Source organism: Tupaia chinensis, unplaced genomic scaffold (genome assembly GCF_000334495.1).
Source record: "Tupaia chinensis unplaced genomic scaffold, TupChi_1.0 Scaffold000622_1, whole genome shotgun sequence".
In the NCBI taxonomy this organism is placed as follows: domain Eukaryota; kingdom Metazoa; phylum Chordata; class Mammalia; order Scandentia; family Tupaiidae; genus Tupaia; species Tupaia belangeri.
This window is the reverse complement of record NW_006160142.1, coordinates 6,637,047-6,662,025: the sequence shown is the minus strand read 5'-3', so window position 1 is coordinate 6,662,025 and position 24,979 is coordinate 6,637,047. Positions and strand designations below refer to the sequence as shown.

At 42.4% G+C, this 24,979-nt stretch overlaps 1 protein-coding gene across 1 annotated transcript in view; it reads right to left on the bottom strand.

Annotated features, from left to right (window-relative positions):
* EML6 (EMAP like 6) overlaps positions 1-24,979 on the bottom strand; it is a gene marked incomplete at its 5' end in the record, with an annotated part of 331,238 nt that overhangs the window by 48,221 nt on the left and 258,038 nt on the right. The window contains 4 exons of the mRNA XM_027775960.1: positions 5,240-5,366; positions 5,533-5,734; positions 18,090-18,266; positions 20,918-21,006. Of these exons, the coding sequence (XP_027631761.1) occupies positions 5,240-5,366; positions 5,533-5,734; positions 18,090-18,266; positions 20,918-21,006 (595 nt within the window). The remainder of the gene's footprint in view (positions 1-5,239; positions 5,367-5,532; positions 5,735-18,089; positions 18,267-20,917; positions 21,007-24,979) is intronic.

Here is a 24,979-nt window from a genome sequence, read left to right as displayed (position 1 = left end):
AGAGTTTTATCTGGACCTGGATGAGAAGGTGTCACAATACCCCAAGATCCTGGGTGTGGGGCCAGAAGCAATGACTGGCTGAGACATTGCGACGTGTCTCTTTGGGAAGACTGTGACTGCATTTTCAGTTATACACAGAATAGTTTAAAAAGGGGGACATTTTAAGAGTATATGTTTGACAAGAAAAGGGCAGAGTGCAGTAGACACCTGCTATTTGGGGTATGTCAGGAACCGATCACTATTTGGATATGAGCCCTGGGGTTCTGGTTCTGCTGGAGGGGATGACATTGCTAGTCTGCAGATGCCATGTGACTGTTGACCTAGGAATAGGCAATCAAAGACTTCTTTTTCTGAGGACGTAGTGTCCCACCAGGGCCAAAAGCACATCATAAGACATTTGTGGGGGCTTGCAAGTCAGAGAAAGTTCTTTCCCATAGAGTCTGTGAGCCTCAGGTACTACTGCCATTTTGCTACTTGAAGAATGGTAATAACCGAGAGGAAGCCGAGAATTGAATCCTGGCAATGAGATTTGAGTTCTCCTATTAAGTGACACCTGAAGCTCCTTATCTCTGGATTTTTAGGTGTGTGAGTTAATAAATTCCATTTTCCTTGGGTTGGGTGGGTGATACCCTTGAAAAACCCTACCTTACAAATAAAAAAAACCCCATACATATCTATAAACTAGGCATGGCTTTGGTAATGTGGTGAAAAAATCTTAATTCTACTGCTATCTCTACAGTAATTTGGTCCAGAGCAAAAAATAGTGACTTTTGCCACCTGGTGAGTTTGGGAGGCCTGAGGTCAAAACATGGGATTTCTGTATCATCCTAAGTTATGGTAACAGACACTTTTTTTTTTTTTTTTAATACTTTAACTTCTCTGAAAAACGATGTTTCCCCCCTTCTCTTTTTTATTTCATCAAAAAGAGCTTCGTTGGGACCAGCAGTTGACGTAATGGCTATGTTGCTGGACTCCCATATAGTTGCTCATGGTTGGAGTCCTGGGCCCGGTGGCTTAAACTCACGCCGGGCGCATGTGCGTGCATACCCAAGATCCCAAGAGGAGAATGGAGAAGGGATTATGGCATGGCCATCCCCCCTGGGGGGGGTGATTTCTGGCTTTCTGTCTCTCTGTCTCTCTCTGTCTTTCTGATAAGTGCATGCATCCTACAGCAAACTCTCCAAAAAAAAAAAAAAAAAGCTTCCTGATATTTTAATATCTATTAAATAATCTAAGTTTGCAGATGGATAAAACAGACATTACATTCTGAGTAAACATGGTATAGTCGGAGATGAGGACAAACACTGAGAGGAAACACGAGGGGTGTGTAGGGCTGGAGCTGGAACCTGAAAGCAGAGTGTTGGGAGGGTTCCTCCTGCCCAGAACTAGGTTTGAGTCAGCTGGACCTGAGGTGAGCAGCGTGGGGCAGCCTTGAGTGTCCAGATGAGGTTGGAAAGCATGTAGTCCCCAAGCCAGAGACTTCATGACTCTCCTTAACCACGTGCCACACACTGCAGCTGAGCAACAAGATGACCCCATGGTTCACCCAGGGTTGGAGACCTGCTAGACAAGCCTACATGAATAGGCAAGGGCTTCCATTTATATCCCTTCAGGGAACCGATGCTATGAAGACATCGTAGACAAAGTTGGTGCAAGTCAACAGGATACTTGAGAAACACTTTACAGGGATGACGTATTTGATTGATACGGTCACTATTTTTTTTAAGAGCAATTTTTCTCCACTTTCTCACTTCTCAAAATATTGGAGCTGAAGACCATAAGATTCTGAAGAATAAGAATTCATGATGAATCAGAGATTGTGCGAGGAAGTACAATTCAAGGTTTTGTGGATATTTTTAAATCAAATGACTGTACCCAACTGGAAACAATCTATGACTATCTCTCTTCTTTTTAAATGTTTGTCAGAGGGCTTGTGCACTCGTGCATGAGAGAGAGGAAGTGAGAAAGCACCCCTGTGGGGGATGGTCACACCCAGTCCCTTCTCCATTTCCTCCATTTCTCCTCCTTTCAGGATTTTGGGCACACATTCACATGACCTGGTGTGTTTTTCATGCCACTGGCCTAGGACTCTAACCGTGCAGTTGGCATGTGGGATCCAGCAACTTTAACCACCACACCACCGGCTGGCCCTCAATGACTATCTAAAAATGTAAAAATTAAGAATTCAGTCACTTACAAGGTTATTTATGCGCAACATGCAGCTGCCTTCAAGCTTCTTTCTCAATATGACCGAGTCTGCACTAAATGCTTTTAGAAGGCGGGAGGGGATTTAAAGCAGAGAGAGAACTGCCTGAAACATTGCTGAGGCAAAGGTGACCCCTGTGTGGAGTGGTTCTTCAAGCTCGCATTTCTTTCTGTCCTAGAGTATTTGTCTCCCATTAGTTTTGTTGGTGTGTGTGTCTTGGCTCATGTGTTTGGAAAAGGAACCAGGTAGAGCAGGTATACGTGGACCGGTATACAATGACAGGGAGTCAAGGCGAGCCCCTGCCTCTCCGTTTGGCAGGGCTTCTGGCAGTCAGACGAGGGGTGACAGTCCTGAGTGCTCCCACGAAGAAGCTAGCTGCTGCTTCATGCACACTCCTGCCCTGAGGTACCCATGGCTTTTTCCATCTCTGCTCCCTCCTTCCAGGATGCTGGAGTGCCCCACGACAACCCCCTCAACCCAAGGGCTGGGCCCTGCCCCGCAGTCCATCTCTGAGGTTCAGGCTGACAGCTCTGGTGAGACTGCTGTTTCTCGGTTCTGGCAATGACTGCCTCCACGGAGACTGCTAAGTCAGATACTGCCAGCTCGCCCTGCCCACGGTGGCCCTGCTCTGCTCCCAGCACGCTGAGCAGCTGGCACTGAGCTCTCTGGTTACAGCCCCTCCTGGGAACTGAGGCTGACAAGGCTTTTTAAGTCATCAAAGAAGTTGCTCTCTATAGAAAAGCCTTGATAATTCCTCTGGACCCTATATTTATCTTAAAGTTGTTTTCTTTGTTACAGCCTGGTGTGAATTATTTTTTAAAAATCTAGTGAAGTACCAAAATGCCTACCCCTACATTTTATATACGAAGCACGTTTTTTTGTTATTGTTGTTTAAAAAAGGTAAATTCAGTGTATGCTAATGTATGACAAGTTCCAATCTGACATGATGAAGATGAGATAGCTTCAAAATTATGAATTTTTTCTTTTTTTCAAAATTATGAATTTTAAAACAAAATATTCTTCTTAGGGTCCTCTCTACCTTCATGCCTCCCACCTTTTCCTGAATCCAGTGTATGCTAATGTATGACAAGTTCCAATCTGACATGATGAAGATGAGATAGCTTCAAAATTATGAATTTTTTCTTTTTTTCAAAATTATGAATTTTAAAACAAAATATTCTTCTTAGGGTCCTCTCTACCTTCATGCCTCCCACCTTTTCCTGAATTGGGTAGTATGGGATTTTTACACTCCTTCCAAGAAGAGGTCTGGGCAGTGCCGTAGGTCTGAAACCAGCTGTAGTGTTTGGGAAGTAGGACTCTCGTTGGATGATTGTGTTTTAGTGACTCCTCTAAATTCCAGCTTGCTCCACACTGGATTTATTATTTATTATTAATTAGCCTCCCATGATTTAAGTGGGAGGCCTCTTCATGCACTTATATATATATGATTTATTTTTCTCTTAAATCTTAGAATTATGTCCTTTCATATGATTTTCTCTTTGTAGCCACTCAAACCATGTCGCCAACAAAATGAACTATACAGAGACTGCAGGAAAAAAATGCTCTATTTTTTAACCAGAAGAGAATGCTGAGCCTTCACAGTCGCATCTAACAAAAACGTGAGGGAAAAATTAGGGCTTTTTTGCCTCAATCTTCTTGCCGCAGTACAGCCACCACTTACCAAGCTTATTTTAACTCCAGCACCAAGCTGAAGCAGGGGTGAGCGGTTACCTTGCACTTCTTTATATCTAAATCGCCACCTAATAGGAAGTGGTTTGTTAAATAGTTACTTAATAGATGAAGTACATAGTTGTTAGAACAGAAAGCCATACCAAATAGAAACAACTTGGATGTCATAAATGATACACCTTGGGACCAGCGTAATTGTGGACATCAAGCCCATTGCAATGTGAGAGTCCACGAAGAATTCGTAAAACATCTTTGAGATCCTTGACATTCTCTTTTGATATCAGAGTTTTACTCAATATTTATTCTTAGTATGAACATAGTAAATTTTGTATAGTAATTATGACCTTTCTTTTTTTTTTTTTTTAGAAATACTGAAGTGCTTGATAATTTGTCTTATCAATACTTACCCTACTCCAATAAACAGCCTAAAATAATATTAGAAAACCTCTTCCCAAAAAGAACAGGCAAGGCGACAAAACAAAGTAAGGTAGACCCGGAGCTGCTAAACACACCTGAACAAATTTGGGCAAAAGACTCAGTAAAAGAAAGTACGCCAGGAGACAGAGTGCCACATGTAGACCCGGCTAGAACGGCACATGGTTTTTCGCAACCCCAGGACGACTCCTCTGGGACCCCAGAAGCCTGCCTCCCTCCCACCTCACCAATGCACATGCGCAGCCATCAGGACAGCTTTTGGGCTATCCCGGCATCCTCTCCAGGCAAGGTGAAGCCTAGTCCAACCAAATTTCATGTCTGTGCAAATCACACTTCTACAAAGTGTAATCCACCCTTTCCCACCACAGACAGTGGGTGCTGGGCGATTTCCTCCAGCTTAAGCCTATGAAATGCTTAAGACTAAGTCGGGTTATAGAAGACTTATCTAGAAACTTCGAGGGCAAAGAAATGCACTCTGGTGGCTATGTTGCTGGTCTCCTATGTAGCTGACCGCGGTTCAAGTCCTGGACCCGGTGGCTTAAACTCACGCCAGGCGCGAGTGCGTGCGTGCCCAAGATCCCGAGAGGTGAATGGAGGAGAAGGGATTGCAGTGTGGCCATCCCCCTTGAGGGGTGATTTTTCGCTTTCTGTCTCTCTGTTTCTCTCTTTCTGGTAAGCGCACGTGCCCTAGAGCGAAAACCTCTCCAAAAAGAAAGAAAGAAAGAGAAAAGGAAAGAAAAGAAAAGCAAAGAAAAGAAAAGAGAAAAGAAAAGAAAAGAGAAAAGAAAAGAAAAGAGAAAAGAAAAGAAAAGAGAAAAGAAAAGAAAAGAAAAAGAAGAGAAATGCACTCTGGTTTAAAGGCGTTCCTTGTCTCCGGTCCTCGTAAGAGCAGACCTCACAACACCATACCTTTCTTCCACTGAAACTTCTTTCAGCTGCTGGTGTGGCTTGGTGCCTTCCATTTCCCTGATGCTCACAGCATAGATCTTGGTGGTGTAGTCGATGGCCTTTTCTCTAGCAACATCACTGTCATAGCCTCAAATGACAGAAAGAGATGGGGGAGCGAGTTGGCCTGCAGAGCTGGTGGGTGTGTGGAGCAGGGCTGAGGGGAGAGGCGGGGCTCTCCTCCATCCTCTTCCGCGTCCGTGTCCGACTCCTCACTGTCCACCAGCTTGCTCTCCTGGGTCCCCACTGGGGCTCACCTCCATCCTCCTCGGCGTCCGTGTCCGACTCCTCGCTGTCCACCAGCTTGCTCTCCTGGGTCCCCACGAACTCCCTGGTCCAGATCATCAAGGCGGTATCAGCGCCACCTACTGTAAGCAGCACGGAGTCGTTGTGCAGCCACCTCACGTTGGTGACATGTGCGCTGTGCCCCACGTACTTCTTGAATCTCGCGTGCTGTCCCTGCAAAGTCACAAACTGGCCATTACCCCGGGTCTCCACGCTCCCATCTCTGGGCTCTTCGAACCACGGTCTGTCCTAGGGTGCTTTCTACTGTACTGAATGCCAACGCGACAGGCAGCTCCGTTCACAGCGCGTCCCTCCAGTTTGCTAGAGCAGAAGCCCCATGAGGACAAGGTCAGGTGTCTCTTCCTAAAACAGCCCCTGGCTCACAAGGACTAACAAACGTTCGCTGAGTGTTGAGGGGATGAATGAAATGCTGGACTGCAGAACCACGTCCGGAGCCTAAGGAAGTATGCACGTCTGTACCTTCTGGCTGACCTTTGGGACCGAGGGGTTCTCCCCACCTGCCCGCGCCGGGGAGACCGCAGAACAGCAAGGGCCTGTAACCCTGGGACCTCAACAAATATTAAAAATCATCGGGACAGTTTCTGCTATGGATGCCAGAAAGTACGTTTAGCACTAGAAGCACCAAAAATTGGTGTTCAGACAAAGGAAGCTCTACTTCAGCAAAGGGCTCCCGACGCTTTCCGGAGTGCAGGGCAGCGAAGGCCAGTCCTCTCCGCAGCCTGACAAGTGGGGGAAGCCGGCTGGCAACAGAAAGCGCTTCCATTTTTGGCTCATGAGCCACCTCCAGGCAGAAACAGCTCCAGCAGGAGCCACTTAAAGAGACAGCGTTTTTCCATCCTCTCAGCGACTCCCAGGGAATACCTTATGCAATCTGGGAAGCGCTTGAACTCTCCGAGGTCATGAGAAGGCCCTGGTGTCCCAGAGAACACTAGTAAATAACCCACCGGAGGCTTCCCAAGGGTTTGTCCTGGCACGCGGTTGGGACACACTGCAGGGAACAGGTGCGGGGGCGGGCGTGACATTGAAACACCCCTGGTCAGATCTCTTTGCACTGATCACCACCACCGGACCGCACAGTGAAACCACCCACTCTGCAGCAAAGTGCTGAGTCTGGAAAAGATCGTCAGGCAAACAGGCGGCTGCATTTCCAGGAAGCCCTGCTGAGCCAGTTTGCTAGTAAATAGGCAAAATGAAAAGAATTTCCAAGGGAAACTCCCGTGTGCCATGTGAGATCCCTGAGGGCAGTCACCAGGTGGTGGCCGTGTGCCCTGCTGGCCTTCCTCCTGGAAGTGCACCTACCCACTGCATCTAACTGCCAATGCAGGCCCGTGGCCTTGGAGGAAGAGAGAGTAAGAGGGCTTGAGAAATGCCTCTCCACACTCTTACACAAAAGGGAGTACCCAGGGGTTCTAGTCAGGCTGAAAGAGTTCAAAATTAAAGGTTAGGAGGATGGTGGATTTTAAGGAGATCAGAAACCGTTTATAGAGGAAAAGAAAGTGACACAGAAGAAAAAGATAAGGGAAAAAAAATCCATGTTGCTGAAGCTATTTAACAAAGACCAGATTCTTCCAGCAGAGGGTGGGCCTAACTCTTCTGAACAGGAGACATGATCACAGCCCCATGGAATAATAAAGCAAATTCAGTTACTAGAAGGTTCCAGGAAGCCACCTGCTGTCTCCCGACAAGGACACTGGCAGAGAAGCTTGGCAGTTCCCTCTAGGGTCCGGTTGAGGAGCTGCCTCTCTGTACCAGCAAGCTAAACCCTGCATTCCTGTTACACCCATCAGGACTCACTTCTTCACCACAGCTGCCCTTTGTCACCAAGTCAGGGACGAATGGATGTAGAAGCGGGAAAGTCTGGAGATGTCCTTAGAGTACTGGTTTGAACCCCCTCTTAAAGAAGAAATTCCTGAGACTCTTGAAGCTATGCACCCTCTCCCCACATGCGCAATGTTTCACTCACTTTCTCGGTCTATAAAATTTTATATACAGGATTCCTTTCTAAAGATCCATTCTTCAGAGCTGTGGATTTTTTTTTTTTTTGGAGAGGTTTTTGCTATAGGGTGCGCGTGCTCGCCAGACAGAGACAGAGAGATAGAAAGCGAGAAATCACCCCTCAGGGGGGATGGCCACGCCACAATCCCTTCTCCTCCATTCTCCTCTCGGGATCTTGGGCACGCACACGTGCCCAATGTGAGTTTTAAGCCACCGGGTCCAGGACGCGAACCACGGTCGACTACGTGGGAGTCCAACGACACAGCCATTACGCCAACTGCTGGTCTCCAAAGCTGTGGATTTTTGAAAAGGGAAACGTAAGGACTCGAAGACACAGCTGGTTTTAAAAATGTAAATGACATGGTGTAATTTTAACCACTCCATCTAGTGAAAGGACATAGGTCTAGAAGGGAAGGAGGCTGTGGAAAACCACCAGCTTGTTCTGTAGATGGTCTCTGGTCCCTAATTTAAGGATTTGGGAAAGTGGACGGGCTCTTGTAAAGGGTAGAGCCTATCTCCTGGAGGCTGGACAATGTGATTGTCAGGGCACTAGTGATCACTTGAGAGGACTTTAACTGTGAAGCTGAGTATTCATATACATACATGTTTGCCATGGAAGGAAAAATGCCTGGAAAAGATGCTTAGTACTCATGGGAAAGGAGAATGAGGAAAAGGGTCAAGAAGGTGATTTACAATCTGAGCAGCTTACAAAGTTGAGTATGAACCACAGAGCGAACCACATGGTCACAGGTATCCATGAGACTCAATGACAGGGAACTGAAAGCTACAATACAGCAATGGGATGTATTTTAATCTGCTTGAGCTGTCAAAATAACATAGGCTGGGTGGTTTAAACAACAGAAATTTATTTCTCACAGTTCTGGAGTCTGCAAGTTCAAGATTAAGGTGCAGGCAGATCTAATTCTCGGCTCTCCAATGTCTCTTCTTACAATACGGACACTAATTGAATCAGATCAAGGACCCACTCTTATGTAGCCTTAGTCTCTTATGTAAAGGCTCCATCTCCAGGCACAATTACCTTGGGGATTAGGGTGTGTGTGTATATATATATACACACACACACACATACAGGGGGACAGGGACATTCCGTTTATAACAGATGGTAAACTTTGTTCAAAAGACTCACAGTAGTTGGACTATATAGCTAGAAATATTCATCAGCACGAGGTTTGTGTATTTGGGAATGAAAGTGTGTCCAAGATGTCAGATTTTAAAAATAAAGAAAAAAAAATGGCCAGCTCTAGGGTGCAGAGGTCACACACTGCTCAAAAAAGTCAGATCCTACATGACAACGATAGCTTGAATCCCTACCCCATTGGCCTGAAACACCAGGCACGCGTGCATGGGCCCACGATCCAACGGACTGGAGGAAGAGAACTGTGTGTGATCAGACTCTGGAGAGTGTTTCTTCCTCCTTTTCTCACTTTCTCTCACACGCACATGCTCTATCATGAATAAAGAAAACAACGGGTGGGCCCCAGCTGCTCCAGCACAGCAGTAACACTACGCTCTGCAGGGCTGGAAGCTATGTGGTAATTGAGACCCTGATCCTGGGTTGGCTTGGAAAACAGGTAAGCGTGTGTGTCCAGGATTCTGAGGAGATAGGGTCTGGGGGAAGGGGATTGCACTGTGACGAGACCCTATTGAGGCTTCACTCTCTCTACTGAGGCTTCATTCTCTCTCTCTCTCTCAATGATAAAGAAATAAAAATAAAAGAAAAAGAAGAGGAAAACAAGTCATACTATCAAAAGAGTTAATATTGATATTGGCCAGGGGGTCTCAAATGCTTTTAAGTTATGAAACTATTTCTCCAATCAGATCTTACGCAAGAGAACTCAAGAATAAGAAGATAATAAGCAATTCAACTTAAAATAACAAAAGGTTTGTACAAGCACTTTACAAATAGTGAATAAGTGACAAAAAAGCACTCAGCATCATTAGTCATTCGAGAAATGTAAATGAAAAGCATGATCTGATAGCATTATGTATTCCACTGGACAGCTGAATTTTATGTTTGACATGACCGAATGCCAACAACTACAACTCTTACATTCTTGGTGGGAACGTGAAATGAAAAAGGTCTGGCAGTTTCTTAAAAGTTAAACGTATATTTTCTCCTGTGACCTAGCAATGTCATTCCTATGAATTTACTTAAGAGAAAGAAACCATATGTCAACAAAGACTTGTCCAAAACTGTTCACAGCAGCTTTACAAGTATTATAACCAAAACCCGGAAAAACGTGAGTGCATAAGGATGAACAAATGTGAGGCATTTGGATGAACAAACTCCGTCACAACCATGTAACAGAGTTCTGCTCAGCTCTACAAATTAAGATTATGATCACACATGACGACAGGTATATATCTCAGACACACCTGAGTGAGAAGTCAAAACAAATAGTACTTGAGACCAACTTTCTTAGTAAATTTCAAGTAAGCCATATAGTAATATGAACTACAGTTACATACTGTACATCAGGTCTCCAGAACTTACTCATCTTATAACTACGTTTGTATTGTTTGACAAACATCTAAAAATCTCCCCATTTCCTCTTACACCCAGTTTCTAACAACCACTGCTTCTATGAATTCAACTCTTTTAGATTCCACATAAAATGAGATAATACAGTATTCGTCTATGCTTGGCTTATTTCACTCATCATAGTGTCCTTCAAATTCATCCATTTTGTCCTGAATGGCAGTTTCTTCCTTGTTTGTGGCTGACTAATATGCTGTTGTATGTATGTATACACCACAATTTCTTTTTCCATTTATTTGTCAACAGACACGTAGGGCACTTCCCTATCTTGGTTACTGTGAATAGTGGAGCAATGGACATAGGGATGCAGATAATCCTTTGAGACATTTATTTCATTTCCTTTGCATATATACACTTAGAAGTGGAATTGCTGGATCACATAGTAGTTGTGTTTTTAATCTTTGAGAAACCACCATACTGTTTTCCATAATGTCTGTGCCAATTTACATTTCCACCAACAGTGTACAAAAGTTTCATTTCCTCCATACCCTAACACTTATTATCTTTTGTTCCTTAAGATTATTTATTTTCTGGAGGGGAGCTACATACCCTCAATAAAGTCTTCATGAAAGTCTTCTTATAAAGTCTTATCCACATGTCAGTCTTATCTTCATGAAAGTCTTCTCATAAAGTCTTCTTCATAAAGTCTTCTCCCCAGGGACTAGCAGTTGGCGTAATGGCTATGTTGCTGGACTCCCATATAGTCGACCATGGTTTGAGTCCCGGACCCAGTGGCTTAAACTCACACCAGGCGCGTGTATGTGCATGCCCAAGATCCCGAGAGGAGAATGGAGGAGAGGGGCATTGCAGTGTGGCCATCCCCCCTGGGGGGTGATTTCTCGTTTTCTGTCTCTCTGTCTCTCTCTTTCTGGTGAGCGCACATGCCCTATAGCAAAAACCTCTCCAAAAGGAAAAAAAAGTCTTCTCCCCCAACCCCTGCAGCCAGGTAGCAGCATGGGTGCCCATGGGAATACCTGCTATGTTCAGGTAGATCTGAGATACAAACTCAGAGCCTTCCCATATAGCCTCCAGCATCCTACAGTAGCATTCCTACTGCCTGCACTACTGCAGCTCCGCCAATCTCTTGTCTTTTTGATAATAGCTATCTTAACAAATATGAAATGATAACTCATTGTGGTTCTGATTTGCATTTTCCTTATGATTAGTGATGCTAAGCATATTTTCATTATCCCTCTTGGCCATTTCTATAAATTCTATGGAGAAATGTCTATCTGGGTCCTTGTCCATTTTTTCCCATTAGTTTGTGTTTTGTTTTTGTTAGTCACATGAGTTTCTTACTTGGCTGACTGTTAACCCTTTATCAGATATATGGTTTGCAAATATTTTCTTCTTTCCCACAGGCTGTTTTTTCATTTTGTTGCTCATTTTCTTTGCAGTAAAGTTGTAAAATTTGATTAGTTCTATTTTTTTTTCTTTTCTTTTGCCTGTGCTTTTGGTGTCATATCCAAATACTCATTAACAAGACAAAAAAATCAAGGAGTTTTCTCTCTGTCTCTCTCTGTCTTCTGCAAGACGTTTTATGGTTTCAGGTCTTAATTTAAGTCTTTAATCCATTTCAAGTTCATTTTTGTACAAAGTGTTGATGAGGGTCTAATTTCATTCTTTTACATGTGGATAGCCTCCCTAGCAGCATTTATTGAAGATGCTGTCCTTTTCCCATTTTGAAATCCTGGTTGGTGTCCTGTCAAAATTAGTTGGCTGCATATGTGTGGATTTCTGGGCTCTATTCTATTCCATTGAATTATGTGCCCGTTTTCATACCGGTATCATACCATTTTTATTATTACAGTTTTGCAATGTAATTTACAATCAGGAAGTATGGTACAGCTTTGTTCTTCCTTCTCAAGACTGCTTTGACTATTGGGGAACAGCAGGTGGTGTGGTGGATAAGGGTGCTGGACTCCCACATGGTTGACCATGGTTCAAGTCCCGGACCTGGTGGCTTGCTTTCTCATGTTCCCTCTCTCTCACTCTCTCTGTCCCTCTCTGGTCAAAATTTTAATAAATAGGGACCAGCAGTTAACATAATGGCTATGTCACTGGACTCCCATGTAGTTCACCACGGTTTGAGTCTCAGACCCGATGGCTTAAATTCACGCTGGGTGGGTGTGTGCATGTGCCCAAGATCCTGAGAGGATAATGGAGGAGAAGGGATTGTGGTGTGGCCATCCTCCCTGGGGGGTGATTTCTCACTTTCTGTCTCTCTGTCTCTCTCTCCCTTTCTGGTGAGCGCACGTGCCCTATAGCAAAAACCTCTCAAAAAATGAATGAATAAAAAATAAATGAATAAAGAAAGTTAAATAATTCTTTAAAAAAAGTGTAAATGACTTTTAAAAAACCTGCTTTCAGGGTCTTTTTTTTTTTTTTTCTCTATATGAACTTTAGGATTTTTTTTTCAATTTCTGTGAAAAAAACCCACTGGAATATTGATAAAGACTGCATTTAATCAGCAGATTCCTTTGGGTAGAATGGACAATTTAACAATATTAAGTCTTTCAATATATGAACATGAGATATCTATCTATAGATTTTGTGTATTCTTCGATTTCTTTCATTAATGTCTTACAGTTTTCAGTGTACAGCTCTTCACTTCCTTGGTTAAATTTATTTTTAAAGTATTTGATCCTTCTCGATGTTATTGTAAATTGGATTTTTTGGGGTATCTGTTGATGTATAGAAATGCAACTGCTTTTTGTGTGTTGATTTTTATCTTCTCTAATGTCTCTGAATTTGCTTATTTTCAAAGTTTTTGGTGGAGTTTTAGGGTTGTCTATAATAAGAACTTGTCCACAGAGAGAGACAATGAACACTTTTTAAAATTTGAATGCTTTATCTTGTCTAACTTCTCTGTGTCAGACTTTCAGTAGTATGATCAATAGAAGTGAAAGGGGACATCTTCTTCCTGATCTTGGAGGAAAAACTTTCAGCTTTTCAACATTAAGAATAATGTTAAATGTGAGTCTGTCATTTATAGCCTTTATATGTTAAGGTACATTCCTTCTGCGTCGAATTTGTTTAGAGTGTTCAATCACAAAAGGATGTTGAATTTTGTCTAATGCTTTTTCTGAATTTTTGATATGCTCACATACATTTTTTAAAAAGTTTTTGCCTTAGGGTTGTGCACTTGCCAGACAGAGAGAGGGAAAGTGAGAAATCACTCCCCAGGGGTGATGGCCATGCCACAATTTCTTCTCCTCCATTCTCCTCTCAGGCTGTTGGCCATGTACACACACATGCACAGCATGATTTTCTTTTCTCTTTCTTTCTTTCTTTCTTTCTTTTTATCTTTTTAAGAGAGATATTTTTGCTATAGGGCACATGTGCTTACTAGAGAGACAAAGAGCGACAGAAAGGAGGAAATCACCCCCCAGAGGGGATGGCCACACTGCAATCCCTTCTCCTCCATTCTCCTCTCGGGATTTTGAGCATCTGCACACATGGCACCCGATGTGAGTTTTAAGCCACCGGGTCCAGGACTTGAACTGCAGTAAAACAAGTGGGAGTCCAGCAACATAACCATTATGCCATCTGCTGGTCCCGGCCCAGCTGACTTTCAAGTCACTGGGTCCAGTACTCAAACTGTGGTTGACAATATGGGAGTCCAGTGATTTAACCACCATACCACCTGCTGGCCCCTGTTTTCATATAATTATCCTTCATTCTGTTACTGTGGCATATCACACTCAGCAATTTGCACATATTAAGCCCTCCTTGCAGCTCAAGGATAAATTTCACTTGATCGTGGTAAATGCTCCTTTTAATAAGTTGTTGAATTTGGCTCAGTAGTAGTATGTTGATGATCTTTGATTCTGTATTCTTCAGAGATACTGCCTTCTTTTCTTGTAGTGTCCTTATCTGACTTTGGTAGCAGGTAATGTCAGCCTTGTCAAATAAGTTTGAAAGTCCTCTCCTCTTCAATTTTACAGGAGGTATTTGAGAAGGATTGGCATTGATTATTTAAAATTAGGCAGAATTCATCCATGAAGCTATCTGATAATGGGCCCTTCTTTCCTGGGAGGTTTTTGATTACTAATTTCATCTCTTTATTATTATTGGTCCATTCAGATATTCTACTTATTCATGATTCAGTCATGATAGGCTGCATGTTTCCAGCAACTTATTAATTTCTTCTAGTTTATCCAATTTGTTGGCATGTAAGTAGTTTCTTATGATCCTTTGTACATCTGTAGTATCAGTTATAATGTCTTTCTCATTTATACTTTTATCTGAGTCTTTTCTTTTTCTTGGTTAGCCTGGCTACAGGTTTGTGGATTTTATTTATCTTTTTAAGGAACCAACTCAATGACACTTATTCCATTGATCTTTTCTATTGTTCTTATATTCTCTTTTTATTTTTATTCTAATCCTTATTATTTCCTTTCCTCTGCTAATTTTGGGCTTAATTTATTCTTTTTTTCTTAGTTCCTTGAAGTTTAAAGTTAGATTATTTAATACCTTTTGTTTTCCTAAGTCTACAATTTATTATTTAGGCAGGTTTTGTTTGTTTCGTCTTATGGTGTATGTGTGCATGTGTGTGTGTGTGGTGTTTTTAGACAGGGGTTTGTTGTGTCACAATCCCCTGCCTTAGCCTCCTGAATAGCTGGGAGCACAGCCATGCACCACCATGCCTGGTTTTAGGGTGGGCTGCGAGTCTAGCCTGGGCCTCTCGTGTGGCTTTAGCTGCTGAGCAGCAGCTGCCAGTGCCTGCTGATGCAGCTAGACCTACGATTTATTCTTACTAGAATGTAGATTTTGGTTTCTGCTTCATGGTATCATTCTTTGATCTTGTCTGTATGCTTCAGATTTTTAATTAAATGTCAGAAAAAATATCTTACACAGTAGCTCAATGAATAAAATACAAAACACAAAGTAAATGTTGAAACAGGGATGTTGTCCTCTGACCTTTCCCACTTGGTGCCCCCTTACTTCCTGGGATGGCCTCTGAGACACCATCCAGGAGCTCTGGTAGCATAACAGGGCTTGAAATGACAGTACGACAACCCACTTAGTCAGGCTGGGGAGGGGACTGATGAATTCCCAGGACCAATAATAAACCTAGCCCGGGAATAGAATACAGCAGTTCCATGGGGGTGGGGAAGGGACAGCTCTCTAAGTAACTGCCTTAAGTCCTAGTCTACAAAACCAGGGTATCACTCACTTCTTGACTTCCTCTACTATCAATTTTATTTTTTAAAAAGTAAAGGTAGTGGGGCCAGCAGGTGGCATGGTGGTTAAGGTGCTGAACTCCCACATGGCTGACTGTGGCTTGAGTCCTGGACCTAGCAGCTTGCTTTCTCACTCTCCCTGCTTCTCCCTCCCTCTGTCTTTCACAGGTCAAACTGAAGAACAATAATGATATATAAAATTAAATAAATAATTCTTAAAAAAAAAATACAGGTAGTAAGGAAAATGACTATGCCAAACTGAATTCTGATGAAACAGAAAGGGCTGATAGGCGAAGGAGCCTGCTACAGAGCTCACTGAACAGCTACCTTCCATGTGGCCCTGGAAATAATGTGGGTAACAGCTGAGGAGGTCAGAAAGCAAGATAGTGGACAGAAGGTCACCAAGTAGCTTTGAAATTCGGGGTGACAATGAAGGGAACACTGAACACAATGCATCTTAGGAAAGGTGACTCAAGATGACATTCTGACCAGATATTAATAAATGAAGAAGAAAAGAGGAAGAGCATCCAAAGAGACCACAGTGGCTGCAGAGTGGTGTGTTCAGATTTTAAATGTACAAATAATGAAGGAGGAGTGAATAGTCAAGGATGGATGTGACAGTCTTACACAGGGCTTTAAGAGTGATTTCAGGGAACCAGCAAGTGGCACGGTGGTCAACGCACTAGATACTCCCACATGGCCAACCACAGTTTGAGTCCCAGACCTGGTGGCTTGCTTTCTCACTTTCTCTCTCCCTGCCTCTTCTGGTCAAATTTAAATAAGTAAATTAAAAAATAAAATTATATAGTTTTTTTTAAGAATAATTTCAGAACTATTAAAATAAAAAACTTAAGACCATTAAAAAGGATTTGAAATAAATATTTAGAGATAAAGGGAAAAGAGAGAAAAGTGAGAAACATTTCTTAGATCAGATGGATTATTATGAATGGAAAGGTTTACTTATCTCCTTTCTGAGAGAGAGGGCTCTTCAAACAAAAAAGAGCCAGAGCCCATTTACATGAGAACAGGTCCCTTCCAAGGTGACCCCAGAAATAATGTCCAACCATGCTGAGGCAGTTAGAAGCCAGGAGAGGTGGCATCAAAGATAACAAGGTTCCTGTACCAAACAGGGAAACAAGCACACTCTGGCAAACATTGATTCGTGAGCTGATGCAATGCCTGGAAAATTCCCAGATGAGATATTACACAGAAGTTCGCGAAGCACTCGGAAAAGAAAAAATGAATTACTGGGCAGTAACAGGGGTCCACTGTGAACTAAATGTTTTGTTTATTAGAAGGAGAGAAGAGGGATGCAGGGACACCATCAGTCTTGCTTATAGCAAGATATTTACCAAGTTTCTAATGATGGCTTGTTGGACCAGGCTGCATGACTGTACTATCGGATTTAAAGGACTGCTACAGATCATGGACTATAAATGTGTGGATTAGTAAGGGGAACGTCAGAATGAGTTGGGGTTCCTAGGGCTGGTGTTTGGTTGTTCTAGTCTACTTAAAAAAAAAAAAATCAAAAAAACTCCCTGTGATTTAAAACTCATGATTATGAAAGTAGAGGGGACATGACATTGAAAGGGAGAGCAAATACTTTAAAAAGATATTTAAAAATACTGACAGGATAGAACAATGAGGTTAAATAAATGCAAGTTTTTGGTACCAAAATAAAGTTCTGTACTCAGATTTTTTTCTTTCCTTTTTTAGAGAGATTTTTGCTATAGGGTGTATGTGCTCACCAGAGAGACAGAAAGTGAGAAATCACCCCCCAGGGGGGATGACCACACTGCAATCCCTTCTCCTCCGTTCTCCTTTTGGGATCTTGGGCACGCACGCACACACATCTGGTGTGAGTTTCAAGCTGCTACGTCCGGTACTCGAACCGCAGTCAACTACATGGGAGCCCAGCAACGTAACCATTACACCATCTGCTGGTCCCCAGTATGCAGATTTTAGAAAAACCATGGTTTAAGTACAGGATGGGGGATAGACTGAACATTTTTGAGAACAGCAACCAAAAGACTTATGCCATTTGAATTTGACTTACTACAAGTGTAAAACCAAAACCAAGAATGTGATAGTCTTGCTGTTTTGTGAGCTGGTCAGATTATGTTGGAGCACTGTGTTCAATTCTAGGTGCGACAGTTTAAGACGGAATTAATGAAACACAGTGTGCTTAGAGGGAATGGGTAGCTAGAAACTATGACATGTGGGAAGTGGCTGAAGGAAATGGCGATGCTCATGCTGGAGAAAATGAGACTTTGGGGAGTCAAACGTGATCGTCCTACATATGAAGGCCATTAGAGGACTAGAATTACTCAGTGATGGTCCAGAAGGCAAGACTTTGGCTAAAGAGAAAAGAATTTAATCCATATAGAGCGGAACTACTTCACAGCTGCAGCCATTTAACCACGAACTGGGCTGCTTTGTGTAGGAGCAAGTTCATCTCTGGAAGAATGCTAGCGTAAGGCAGAAGGGCACTGGTCTGAGTTGGCATAAAGACGATTCTATCTGTGCGGTGGGCTTAATAACTGCCAAAAGTATCTTAAGTGGGAATTCTATGCCATGAGAATCGCACCTGAGTTAGTCATTCAAACATAACGTCAGTGAGGTTTTTTAATAGCTGCAACGATACTGCAAGTAACGTCATCATCGATGGCTTCTGCCTTTAGAATTTAAACTCCACTCAAATACAATGGTTCAATTTGGGATCATTAGTGAGACTAAGTAGGTTTATATAATGAACAGGCAACATTACCTTGACTGGATATGAAAAAAGTTTAACAAAACCAAAATCATCTCCAGTGGCTAAGAGCGAACAGTCTTTGGTAAGACTGGCAGCATTCACGTCGGTCACATCACTGTGGGCTGGCCAGATCCCCTCACAGGTGGGCCCTAGGACACAGGTCCATGTGTCCCACTCTATCTTCTCAATCTGAAAGAGAGGAAAGAAAAACTATATTTTGGTATGAAATGGATTTTTTTTTGGTTAAAATGACATAAAAGAAACAGTAGTGGCTGAGTAGTTCTAAATGGTGACTGCCAAAATCAGGTATTTGTGCTGAGATGCACAAATTCGAAGTTGCAAAGTGGTATTTGCACCATTATTTATTTATTTATTTGGTTTTTGCTATAGAGCGTGTGAGCTTGCTTGAGAGAGACAGAGACAGAAAGTAAGAAATCACCTCCCATAGGACATGGCCATGCGCCATCCCTTCTCCTTCCTTCCCTTGGAATTTTGGGCACCCACACACATGCCTGGTGTGATCTGCATGCTGCTGGGTCTGCTCGGCCATGTGGGAATCCAGAGCCTTCACCACCATGACACCTACTGGCTCCATTTGTACTGTTTAAATAGACCAACCTTGCAGTCCAATATCTACATTATTTTTTTGTCTAGATAAAATAAACATTTTGGAATTGTGGAAATCTGACAATAACAATTTTTTTAGAGTTTTTTTTTTCCGAGAGGTTTTTGCTATAGAGCACGTGTGCTCGCCAGAAAGACAGAGAGAGACAGAGAGACAGAAAGCGAGAAATCACCCCCCCAGGGGGATGGCCATGCCTCAATCCCTTCTCCTCCATTCTCCTCTCGGGATCTTGGGCACGCACTCACACGCGCCGGCGTGAGTTTAAGTCACCAGGTCCAGTACTCAAACCATGGTCCACTACATGAGATGGGCCAGGAAAAATCAGCTGGAGGGACTTTCCAACAACATCAGAATCAGCCTCTGGAATGACATGGGTGCATCACCGAGTGACACAATAGCTCTTCAGAGCAAGAGTCTGACATTTTGGGAGCTTCACATATCACCTGTCTCAGGTTGACCTTGTCCTTTGTCTACCATTTTTGTTAAACTGCATTTTATTTAAGTATACTTATTTCAGGGCACTAGAACAGGAAGAGAAAATAAGGCTGGAATGGTGTAAAATGACGCTTAAACTAACAAGGGAAATCTGAGAGGCCTTACAGTCTGGGCTGAGGACCCCACTAGACTGGGATCCCAACTCTCTGGCTCTCTTACTCTCTTGGAGCCTTACTTTCCTTATCTGTAAAATGAAATTGAGAGCTATCATGTAAAGCTGTTGTAGAGATTAAAACATAGGTATACAAAGTGCCTGACACAGTCAACAAAAGTTCAATGAATAAAGGCTATAATTAAAAATATCTCTTACTGAAAGGCTCTACAAGTTTTTCCATACAAAAAAAAGTTAGAATAAGAACTTATTAGAGATAAATAAATTGGAATTGAGGAATGAGATCAATTCATCAGTAAATAAATTCCAGTACTACAATGCCATCATCTATAGCAACTTATATTTCTTTAGTGTTGTACTTCCTTTGCAAACAATAAAACATTATGATTGTGCACACGCTCAACTGTCTTTGGGATCCTTTATAACACTAAGCTAGTTCATAACATTGGCAAACTGAAGCCAGAGAGAGGCAGATGATAGTCAGCCATCCACGAAACTCTCACCGCCTTTTCCTCCAAGGATGCAATGGTCCTTTTATTTAATCAAAGGTTACTTAACAAACAAATTAAGTTGTCTCCAGGGACCAAGAGAACATCCTCAGTGCTTAATCAGGTAGTAACCTTTCGATCATGAGGGTTTATTTATGTCCAGACCCTGACAGATGTTCCACAAATAAATCTAACCTTTAGAAAGAGGTGAGCTTGTGGATTACTGCATTTTATTTAGACTTTTCTTCCTCCTTCTTTCTTTCCTTCTCTCTCTCTTTCTTTCTTTTTCTTTCCTTCTTTCCTTCCTTTCCTTTCCTCTCCTTTCCTTCCTTTTCTCCCTTCCCTTCCCCTTCTTCCCCTTCCCTTCCTTCCTCCCTTCCTTCCTTCCTCCCTTTCTTTCTTTTTTCTTTAGTTCGCGAAGGGCATCTGCACTTGCCAGAGAGAGACAGAAAGAGACAGAGGGAGAAAGCACCACCCAGTGAGGCACAACCATGCTTCCTCGATTTCTCCATGCACCCAGGCTGTTTTTCAAGCCATCAGGGTTGGGACTTGAGCTGAAGCTGGACACGTGGGATCTGGCTTCCTTAATCACTAGGCTATGGGGCTGGCCTAGACTTTGATTTCAACAATTAAAAAATTATGTATGTGGCTAAGAACATGAAGAAAACAGGGAAAAAAGAAAGAACAACTTGATGCATTAGAACAATCAGGTTGTAGATAGTTTTTGTCTCAAAAAATAATTGCTGCTCTTGCTATAGATAATATTTATTATTACAAATGATAGACATTGAGAAAATATGGTTCAAAATTTATATTCACATAAAACTTTGCTCAAAATGATACAATGAATGGAAAAAGTAATATGTAGCATTCAAACTGTTAGCTTATTTGTTGTTTTCAGACAGAGAAAAATTAAGCAGAATGCTGGTACATTATTACATCAGTGGTAGAGAAAATAGATCTATCCTCAGAGATTAGGAAACAGGAGGAAAATAAGATTTAAGAAATGGTCAAACTTAAAGGCATACTAAATGAAATCCATATTACTGGTTAAGATGGACAGGTTTTATTAAATCACTTCAAAAATATTTTTTTTCAAAGTTGTGTATATGGTTATTACCTCTGAAGGTCTTATTATATGCCGTTTGCCTCTTGGAGCTTCAAAAAAAAGGTGTTCTTTGGCACCTGAATTAACTTGCAATAATTTTCCTGTTATGATAGAAAAAAGAAAAAGACAATTAGATTTTGCTTTTCTCTTTTTACTATAAGATGATAAACATGGCTGTGCCTATTTTGATTTATCTTAATCAAAGTCTAATAAGTTGAATAAACACATATTGAATTCTTCAGAAGGGCATGTAATGGTAATTATATGGCATGGTATAAATCACAAAACTATTATTTTAAGAACACAGACCTCATAAAACTTGACCTTGAACATTGTTTGAATAACTTAAGAATCAAGCTTGGCATGTTTCACTGTGTTGCAATGAAAATAGCTAGTTTTCCAAAGCCTGACGAAAATCAATTTTTTGCTCTTTTCCCTGTTGCCTCCTAGCACACAGCTGAAGTAAAAGCAAACTGCTTTGGCAAGCACTGTGGCATTTGAAGTGAGATTCTTGTGAGCATTTGCATTTACTTAAGTCTAAATTCTAAATTAGCTTTTAAAGTTTAGAAATGAAAAGGACACACAAAACAAACCATAAATGCTCATTCCCTGTCTTATTTAAAATTTTAAGAAATCCAAGACTTTCCCCAAATGAAGTATTGACCAAAATAGTCTTTCGGTCTGATATAAAATTACAATCTTGAATTTATTTTCATTGATGTTAGATTTCCTAACTCTCCTCCTTCGATGGCAATAATCCACTCTGGCAAGAAATGTAAATGGCTCAACGTATATATATTCTAGTATTTTTCAGTCCTTTTTAAATTATGGAAGATTCCAAACACCTACAAAAATATATAAATAGTCTGAAGAACCCCTAAATACCCACTGACCAGCTTCAACAGTGACTAACACTCGGTCAGTTCTGTTCCACGAACCTCCACTGAATCCCTCACTCCAGATTATTTTGGAACAAACCTCAGACATCACAATATTTCACCTGTAAACGCAGTCATCTCTCCATGTCTATAGGGGATTAGTTCTAGGGCTTCTAGATACCGAACTCTATGGATTCTCTAGTCCCTTATACAGAATGTATCTGTATATAACCTAAATCATCTCTGCATTATTTATCATACCCAATACAACACAAGTGCTATGTAAATGGTTGTTGTATAACAACAAGGGAGAAAACATCTGTTTAGCACACATACAACCATTGTTGGCCTAAACATATGGTGTTCATCAGCAATAATGTAACTTTTTTCTTTTGAAGAGGTTTTTGCTATAGTGTGCATGCACTCGCCAGAAAGACTGAGAGAGACAGAGAGACAGAAAGCGAGAAATCACCCCCAAGGGGATGGCCACGTCACAATCTCTTCTCCTCCATTCTCCTCTTGGGATCTTGGGCATGCACGCACACACACCCGGTGTGAGTTTAAGTCACTGCATCCGGGACTTTTTTTTTGAGAGGTTTTCACTATAGGGCGCGTGTGCTCGCCAGACAGACAGAGAGAGACAGAGAGACAGAAAGCGAGAAATCCCCCCCCAGGGGGGATGGTCACGCCACAATCCCTTTTCTTCCATTCTCCTCTCGGGATCTTGGGCATGCACGCACCCGCGCCCGGCGTGAGTTCTAAGCCACCGGGTCTGGGACGCGAACCGCAGTCGACTACGTGGGAATCCAGCAACATAGCCATTACGCTAACTACTGGTTCCCTGGATCCAGGACTTGAACCGTGGTCAACTACATGGGAGTCCAGCGACATAGCCATGAGGCCATCTGCTGGTCCCAATCATGTAACGTTTTCAATCTGCTGTTGGTTGAATCTGAGGATGTGGAACCAGTAAATAGGCCTGCTGTAATTCAGGGGGTATGTGTGTATAAAGCAAATATAAACACACATATACATATATACATTTACATATATTTACACATATAAAACAAATACACAAACATAAAATATATACATGCATACATGATATAAAAACGGTGTATATGCACATGCACACACACACACACACACACACACACTAATACTCCCCTCTGCCCTGCCTTTTTTCCCCATAACTATGTATATCTGATGGTCTATTTCTAAGTGATTAATGAAAAACAAGTTTCTCTCATTTCCTAAGTGATCTTTTTCTTTTTGAAGATGGGGTCTTGCTGTATCATGATCCTCCTGCTTCAGTCTCCCAAGTAATTAGGACTACAGGCTTAAACCACCATGGCTTTCATAATGGGCCAGGAATTGAACCCAGGCCTCCATGTGGCCTCAGCCTACTGATCAGCAGCACCAACCAACCGACCGTCCCTCAGCTAGGCCTGCCTCTTCAGTGCCAATCTTAACTTATATAACTGGTAAGTCATGCCATGGTAGGAGGGGTTTTGTCTTAACTCTAAAGAGTAGGTAAATCTGAAAATGTGTGCTCTGAAATGGACACCTTTTCCTGACTTTTGGTTGAACACACACAATGAGCTATCTTTGGCTATTTAGCACCGCAAGAAAATGAGTAATCAATACTTTCCCAGTGAACTAAATATGTATTTGTAAAGGAACTATATCCTTAGAACTCTAAAGAATCATTGCAAAAAATTAAGTATGTGGCAAAAGGATTAAAGGCTTTTAGGGAAACATGCTTCAAATGTGGCTAATTTTAGATTATTTTGACCATGAGATACTAAGAAAACTCAGAGGACTGTAATTCTGAGAGAATCCCAAGTACTCTCTACACCATAGTTTGAGATCATACTTCCCTGGGAGCCAGCCAGGGGCATGGCAGTTAAGGCAGCTGGATCCCACATGGCTACTGTGCAGTGTGATTCCTGGACCCAGCGGCTTGAGAAACACGCTGGGTGTGTGTGCAGGGGTGGTCAGAATCCCGAAAGGAGGGAGATGGAGAAGAGACAGTGGTACGACTATTTCCCACAGGGGATGCTTTCTTACTTTCTCGCTGTGGTAAGCACACTGCCCTCTGACCAAAAAAAAAAAAAGAAAGAAAGAAAGAAAGGAAAAAACAAAAACAAAAACAAAAACAAAAACAAAACCTCATCAGAAAACACTATCAAGACAGTCCAGGGAGGTACTCTGATTGCATGAATCTCAGAGACTCTAAACACAAAGACAAACAGAGAAGTGCTATGCAGAACTATGCGGGGGGTGGGGGAGGCTGGGGGGAGCTACCCTGCCCACATCGCATTCTGCCCTCAAGCGTGGGGCTCCTGTGGTCCTGTTTGCATTCTAGAGGCAGATGTTGGCCCAGGAAGGGTCAGGCCTAGACCAGACTGAGCTTTCAGAGTCTGTCCTCTGGGAAACTGGAATTTGTAAAGCTGAATCAGTGGGTGCCTAGTTGAGATGAGAGGAGGTCTTTGGAACTGAGGGTGGCATTTGAGGGCAGCAGAGATTGGACCACGAGCAGATTACTTAGGGACAGACAGCCTGCTTGTACAGAGAGGGAGGCCAAAGGCAGACACAAGACCCAGAGAGCAGGGGACCCTGAGACCAGCTCCCCAGACTGGGAGAGGAGAGAAGTACCTGCTGGGTTGGCTCCTCGGGAGGGATGCTTCCTGCTCTTGGACTCTAAGAGATATCAGGCTGCCCCTCAGCCTAGTGGTTAAAGGAGCTGGGCTGGATCCCATATGGCTGGCTGCAGTATGAATCCCGGCCCTGCAGCTTGAAAAACATGTAGGGCACCTTGCCTAAAATCTCAGCAGCAGAGAAAAATTAAGAAGAGGCTTAGGTGTGGCCACACCCCACTATGGGGTGCTTTCTCTCACTTCCTCTCTCGCTAGTGAGCATACAAGCTTCTGGCCCTTAAGGAGGAAGAGAGAGAGATTCCAACATCTTTCCAATAAATTCATCCTTCATTATTAAAATTTAAGCTGGTTTGAACTGATTTCTGTTCCTTTCAATCAAGGATGTGAAGGAGAAAAACCCTATTTTGCGTTGGCAAAGTATATGTCTATGTTTCCCTCCTCTACACATTTTCTTTACTGATAACATTACACTGTCTTTTCATGTTTTAAAGCATAGAGGAAATATTTGGGTCACTACTCTGGCAGTGGCGGCTGCC